Source organism: Phoenix dactylifera, chromosome 4, assembly GCF_051530095.1.
Source record: "Phoenix dactylifera cultivar Ajwa chromosome 4, Ajwa_hap1_PhDact_Kaust_v1.1, whole genome shotgun sequence".
Taxonomy (NCBI): domain Eukaryota; kingdom Viridiplantae; phylum Streptophyta; class Magnoliopsida; order Arecales; family Arecaceae; genus Phoenix; species Phoenix dactylifera.
This window is the reverse complement of record NC_143193.1, coordinates 5,160,038-5,166,877: the sequence shown is the minus strand read 5'-3', so window position 1 is coordinate 5,166,877 and position 6,840 is coordinate 5,160,038. Positions and strand designations below refer to the sequence as shown.

Sequence of the window (6,840 nt, the reverse complement as noted above, 5' to 3'; positions counted from 1 at the left end):
ATCTCTTCTTAGAGCAAAGGAAGAAGAGGAGATATAGAAGCAAATTGGTGGTGGAAGTGGTGGTCTAGCCAGGCACAGCAGTGCAACCAACAGCTCGACAATGGTTAAGCAAGGAACGACCAATGGTAATTGTTGGTGAAGGGCCAAAAATTCAAGGAAATAGGGGATTGGCTGAAAGAAATTTTGGCTGGAATTCAAAGGAGAAGAAGGGGATTTTGATGGTGATGGCTGAAGGTCGCAACCCATGGTGGCTGCAGGGTTTGCAAGGAAAAGAAAGTTATCAAATCTAAAAACAAGGGAAGATGGAAACATGAATTGGAGGCCTTCAGCATGACAGAATCCGACATCAATCCGATCGGCAAAGGTGAACTTAAGATCAAGGAAGGAGGAGGAGAAAGAATAAACAAAGATTAGGAGTCTATCACCTTGCTCCGGCAACTCAAGCCGCAATGGTGGTAGTTGATGCTGGGGTTGAAGGCACAAGAGAACACTGGTGATTTCCAACTTGAGGCTTGGTATCGGAGGTGGAGGTTGAAAGGATTTGGAGGGTTGATTCAGATAGAAGAGAAATCAGGTTTTAGAGATCATTCCTAGCATCAGACTCATACTCAGTCAGAGAAAGAGATATTTCCCATCAGGAGTTCATGATACAGCATAAAATGCAGCCAATATGTACTATAACCAATTAGACCATGCCAAGCTTTGAAGGAGCCAACAAATTAGCGGGTGAAAACTATAGCAATATAAAAATTTGATTTATTTTGAGTAGATTCACAGGTTTTTGACAAATTTTCTTATAAATTTTTCATTAGGGATAGTATCAAATTTTTAGTCACATTTTTATATTTATAATAGAATAATTTTAGTATGTCTTTTTTACTATCAAGTTCTATTTCGAGCATGATTATGTGTTGGGTTTAATATCCGAATTAAAGTTAGAATATCATGTCCTATAAATATGCATATAATATATCGTACGAGATGGACTTTAAGATATTACTAAAATGAGAGAACTTCTTTCACCAAGTGAAGAATTCTTCAATCTGGTTTTCTTCTATTTATATGTTGATCTTTGAAGCATAACTTCGTCGATCAAATCACCTCTTCTTTCTTTTTTGCTGTCACCCCATCTCTCTTTCAACACGTGCGGTGTATATGTGGTTCATTTTTGCTTTTTTTAGTCTTGGGTTTTGGGACAAATCGGGCTAACCAAAATATCAGGCCCTAAAGGGTGTTGGTATTATAGATTCTCTTAGGATTTCATACTTTTAATTCAATTTTTCATAGTCCATATCCTATATAATCGATAAACATGCCTAGAGATATTGCTCGCATAAAGATAATCCATAAACCATGTGCTCACTCTATGCTTAGTGTCATATAGAGGGCCATCATTCAAATATTTTGGGGTTTGAACAAATTATTGTGCAATTATAAAATTTCAACCCTCTTCATCATGCTACAAACAATATGTGGATAATATGTTTTAATCAGATTTCGGATTTTTAGAGTTATGCCCTTTCTGAATTAGATGATGGAGGCCTCATATCGATGATCCAAGGCATTAGATATAATCTACTATCTTTAATTCACTTACTGTTCCTGTAAGTTTCTCTTACAATGCCTAAAGAGATAGTTGTGCTAGAAAACTTACTAGTACAAGTTAGATGGCAAAATGTAAATATGTGCGCGAGCATGCCAATGACATTAGAGTAGCTGGTAAGATAGTGACTGAAGGAAAGATACAAGAGTAGCATAGTTCCAATTGCCTTGATCTTCAAGGATTTTCACCATCATCACAGCACTATTTGAAGAAGATGGACTTAGATAGGGATAAGGGTGTAGCTTAGGCTATGGTAGTAGAGCGTTAACACTACTCTTAAGAAAACTATTGGCAAATTAAGCGAAGATAAAATAAGATACATTGATTTGAATTATTGAAGATACTTTTCTCAACATTACAATATGATAATTATAAGTGACTCCTCGTAACTGATAAGATAAGTACCATTAGTCCTCTTAGACATTTGTTCTTGCTATTATTTACCATATGACCTACTACCATCATACATGATAAGTAGTGCTACCTCTCTTACGTCATGAGTAGTAGAAAAATAGCTGTAGCTACTCTACTTCTCACAGAAAGATTGGTGTAACTGTTGTCCTTAGATTCTGCTCCACTAAAGCTTCGTCATAAGCCGCTAGCTCCTACTCTCTTGGATCCATACCGTATTCATTCGCTCTACATCCTTGGCATTTCGATTTGCACCTGTTTTGGTGTATTAGCCTTTGGATCGCAATCGGTTTGCATATGGTATAAATACTTACAAAAAATTATATGACTTGGATATTCTTAGTTTATGCATTAGGTGGTTAAAAATTATATAATTTAGATAATATGATTTTTTTTTTTGACAAATCTATATAAGATGATGTAGATTTTATATTAATAATTAATATGCTATTTTTAAACTACTTATATATCAAAAATTATAAGATTCGGACATTTTTAGTCTGGACTTCAGGCGGGCAAAGTGGGTAGTTTCACCAAATGGAAATCTGTACCGATTGGAACTCGGCTCCAGAGTTGGGCATCGGGCCGTGCCGGGCCGGCCCGGCCCATGCCCACCGGGCCCAAGGTCTAAACGGGCCGTGCCTGGCCCGACCCGCTTATGAAGCAGGCCGTGCCGGCACGGCCCGTCTCGGGCGCAAAAGGAAGCCCGGCCCGGCCCCAGGCCTGTCTATTGGCGGGCCGGGCCGGGCACGACACGAAACGGGCCGTGCCAGGCACGGCCCGCAACGGTTCCAAACGGGCCGTGCCTGGCATGGCCCGTCTGGAGAGGGGGGGAGAAAAATAGCCGTTTCCAACGGCTATTTTGGGAAATTTCCAATTTTGCCCCTCCCAACAGTCCAAAAACGGCTAAATTGAGGGGTATTTTGGGAAAAATTTTTTTTGGGCTTCTATAAGTAGCCCTTTCCTCCCTCATTCTCACCACACCAAACCAACTATTCTCTCCTTCTCTACTGCTATTATTTCTCTCTTCTAAAGTGCTCTTCTAGCAATTTAATTTTTAGTTTGTATTTAGCAAGTGTTCAAGTGCTACACAAGAGGAGGTTCCTGTTGAGAAGAGAAGGTCACTCCTGTTGAGAGCACAAGAGGAAGCTCAGAATCTCGGCTCTGCCTCTGCCCTCCGACCCTCTACTCAATTTCTTCTTGTGGTTAGTTTTTATTTTTTGAATTCATCAATTTAGATATATCATCTTTTGAGAGGTAAGAGGACTAGTGCTGTATGGAATGAATTCGATAAAGTTATGGTTGATAAGAGTTATGGTCGATTGCACGGTACTTCGTTTCCGATTCCGCGAGTCCCCAACCCAACTTAATCGCTACTGCAAATGGCGAAAAACACCATGAGACGAGGGCTTCGCTGCTGGTAGCCGGCCGAGGTGGAATCGGAATCGAAGCACCGTGCGATCGAGATGTGTGCTGTGGCGCGAGAGAGAGAGGAATCGGGGACTTGGTGGCGGGCGGAGTTGAGATCTTCCACTCGATCAACCGGAAAATATAGTCCTTAAAAGAAACCTTTGTCCAAATTGTCGTAGAAGAGCGGAGATGAGCAATAGCTCGTGGAAGCGATGGGAATTCCTATTCATCATTCTTTATGCCTTGGCTTTTGGCTTTGTTTTCATCCGTTGGTCTTTGCAACTTTCCCGTGGTAATCTCCTCCCTTCTTTGATTCCCTCATCTCACAACATTTCCTACACTGAATTTTCTTTTACATTTGTGGATATAAGTCAGCTTCCTCCACCTCATTATTGTACAGATCATTCTAGAAGCCTCTACGGCTTACGCCCCGGATGGATGTCTAATCGCCTAAACGTATGCTTTTTATGTGCTTTTCTTTGAATATGTCCATTTTTTATTTTATTTTTCATTGGTGTTTTTATCTGATTCTGAATGTTATACTAATCTATTTATTTGAATTTTTGCTGTAAATAAGGGCATGTTCTATCATTGGGAATCATGTAAATTTTTAAGAAATGATGCACAGGCTAGTAAGAAATTAATCTAGGTAAAAATCCGTGATCTATTTATTCAAATGTTAAGACAGTCGAATGGTAAAAATGTATCATTTTAGGCTTATGCCTTTTTATTTTTGCGGGAATGTGTTTGGAGATTTCATTGGTTTGTAGTGGTATTTACTAATATGTTTATGCTAGAAGCCCTAAAGAAGATTAAGTAGCTGGAATTCAAGCCATATTTGCTTGTACTGAGATCTCAGTTTATCATGGTAGTCTACACTTGGTCAGAGGTCTGGTGCCGTTTCTTCGGTTTTGTCTGCTTCTTCCTCCATATTTTGCTCCTTTTGACCTCTCTATTTAGTCTTGTCCTTGAGAATGAAGATGTTGTTACTGCTCTTCTGTGTCATGATTCATGGAAGGTATTTTAGAATTCCAGAAGTCTCTGCTGTATCATGCGGATAAGCTTCTGTTGTTGGCTGCAGGGAGGAAGAGGATTTAAGCAACTCTGGATATTGGTGTCCTTTGAGTGACCAAAGGGATTTGTTTCAAGACCGTGATAATCTTTCAATTTTCAATTTGATATCTGTCTTGATTAGTATAAATTTGAATATTCACATGAATGGGATAATAAAGGCCGCCAGGAAAAAAGTTTGCTGTGTGAAAGATGACAGATCAGGTGAAGAATGATTGCAATTTGTGAGTGGTGAAATCTGTGTCATGGGCAAGTTATTGCAGAAGATAAGTATTCAGTGATGATTTGTTAGGGGAAGGTCTAGTGAAAAAAACTGCGCTTTTCTTTTTGTGCTAGTGGAGATTTTAAGTTGGAACATGGGGACTATGAAATACTAGAAGAGCAATTGGAAAGGCTTTGGTTAGTGAAAGTGTTCGGATTGTGTGTGTGGAAGCTAAATGAGCAATATAATAGGGAGTTAGTTGTGAGCAAATTGTCATGCCTGATACATGTCAGAGGCAAACTAAGGCATAATTTTCCTGGAATCTCCCACATGTTCTATCTGATACCGCTATATGTACATGTCCTCATGCTAGATTTACATTCTGTCGTGCAATATTGATGCTAAATAAGAATTGTAGTATGAGCATGAATTCAATTTTAAGATCCGCATAAAGTTGAAGACAGATGTGAGTTAGCCAGCACCTGAAACATCAATTTCTTAATTTTGAGATGATCATACATGGTATAGAGCTTCTTCAAGACCATGCCTTGAAGTAGAAGATTGTCTAGATTATATATTGGACTTTCTGGCCTAAGCAGTGAGATAGCACTAGAGCCCTCCAAACAGTTACAGTGCTTGATCCCATGTCTATTTCTCTGCGTCTTAGCATTCTATTTCCCCCTGGTATACAACTATGTAGAGGGGTCCTCCGATATTGATTGATGATAATATCTAAGATCTGATAGTTTTGATGAAATTTAGCAGCGAATCTAATATTCCTGTTTGAGGTGCACAACATCTACATTTGTGAAGTGATTTTCTGTTTCAGAGGCAAATTCGAGAACCTCCAGCTGAATTTTATCAGGTGACAAGTATAACTGGATGGAGTGGAGAGAAGAGAAACAATTGAAATTTCATTACTTTTCTATCAAATAAATGTTACATCCTCTCATTCTGTAGATAATGTGCCTTGATAGAAGACAATGTTGGATGCTAGTGCTTCTCCTAAAATCCAATGGTTGCAATAAAAAAGCTATGTTGCAATTGAACAACAAGGGGAGAAATGGAAAGACCGAGATTTAGCCAAAAAGACATCTGACCTTTTTTACCATCACTTTCTTCTTTCCATGCTCCATTTACTATGGCTAAAAGGGCCTTTGATGCTGTCTATATGTTTGGCTGAAAAAGATGGGCTGTGCACCTCTGTTTCCTTGCATGTGGTATGTTGATGCTGTATAATGCAGCCATCCTTTTTCTTGATATGTATAATTTCTTAGCTACCAACAATTTATACTAGGACTGCATTAAGTAAAGGTGACTATTTGGTGGCTAATTTCAACTGTTTTACAACATTCTTATTTCAGGAGTTATTTGACTAATTTTCACTTCCCCCGAACTAGCTCCTTGTATACTTGTTTCTTGTCTTTGTAGAATTGAACATTGAATTCTTGTACCCTTTTGGTTGATACTTAAAGAATTTGCTTCTCCTCTAAGATAAAAATGAATATCATTGATCTTTTAAGGGTTTTTCCTTTCTCTTTCTTTTTTGCAGGATCTTTCTGATGCACAATGGAAAAACTTCCGTGGAAACTTGCCTATTCTTACCTTGGTTATGGGTTTTTTTACATTTGTTGCAACTATCTTGAGGTATCATTATTGCTTAAAAGGGCGAGGAATGTCCTTCATATGGATTATACTATCTTTGTGTTATTTATCATATCTTCATGAAGCTTGGTATGTATCTTGATCATGAGATTTCTAGTTTGATAGTATTATGTGATTCTACAAATTCTTATCTAACTAGTTTGTGACCATTGCAGTGTTGGATTTGTTCTTTCAATTGCTTCAGCGAATTATTTCATAGTGAAGGTCTGTGCTTTTGCTCAATGTCAGTTTCTAACTTTACTTATAAATATAACACTTCATATTGATAATAGTTAAAGCGGAATATTTGGTCTTTTTTAATGTTATTTTTGCTAAAAAATTATGGAATTACTGTGTACCTAAGGATTGAAATGCCCTCAATTTATATAACATAATCCACTAATATGAGTTAGTGTGCCAATTTATTTTTGTTGAAAGTCTTAGAGGCAAATGCTAGTTATGCTGAGTACCTTATTTTGGGGTCTATGTACACCCATTT

The 6,840-nt window shown here is 38.1% G+C and overlaps 1 protein-coding gene across 28 annotated transcripts in view; it reads left to right on the top strand.

Moving 5' to 3' along the window:
- The first annotated feature begins 3,334 nt into the window (after positions 1-3,334).
- The window catches only part of LOC103697274 (MBOAT (membrane bound O-acyl transferase) family protein), a 34,736-nt gene continuing 31,230 nt past the window's right edge, over positions 3,335-6,840 (top strand). For 19 of the 28 annotated variants that reach the window (XR_015977017.2, XR_015977013.2, XR_015977014.2 and 16 more), the window contains exons 1-4: positions 3,335-3,716; positions 3,825-3,880; positions 6,250-6,431; positions 6,518-6,566. Coding sequence is in view for 4 of the 28 variants with exons in the window: in XM_088719675.2 (XP_088575801.2) it covers positions 3,614-3,716; positions 3,825-3,880; positions 6,250-6,431; positions 6,518-6,566 (390 nt within the window). In the remaining 24 variants the exon portion in view is untranslated. The remainder of the gene's footprint in view (positions 3,717-3,824; positions 3,881-6,249; positions 6,432-6,517; positions 6,567-6,840) is intronic. The other 9 variants (XR_015977019.2, XR_005514925.3, XR_015977020.2 and 6 more) reach the window with 1 other exon arrangement.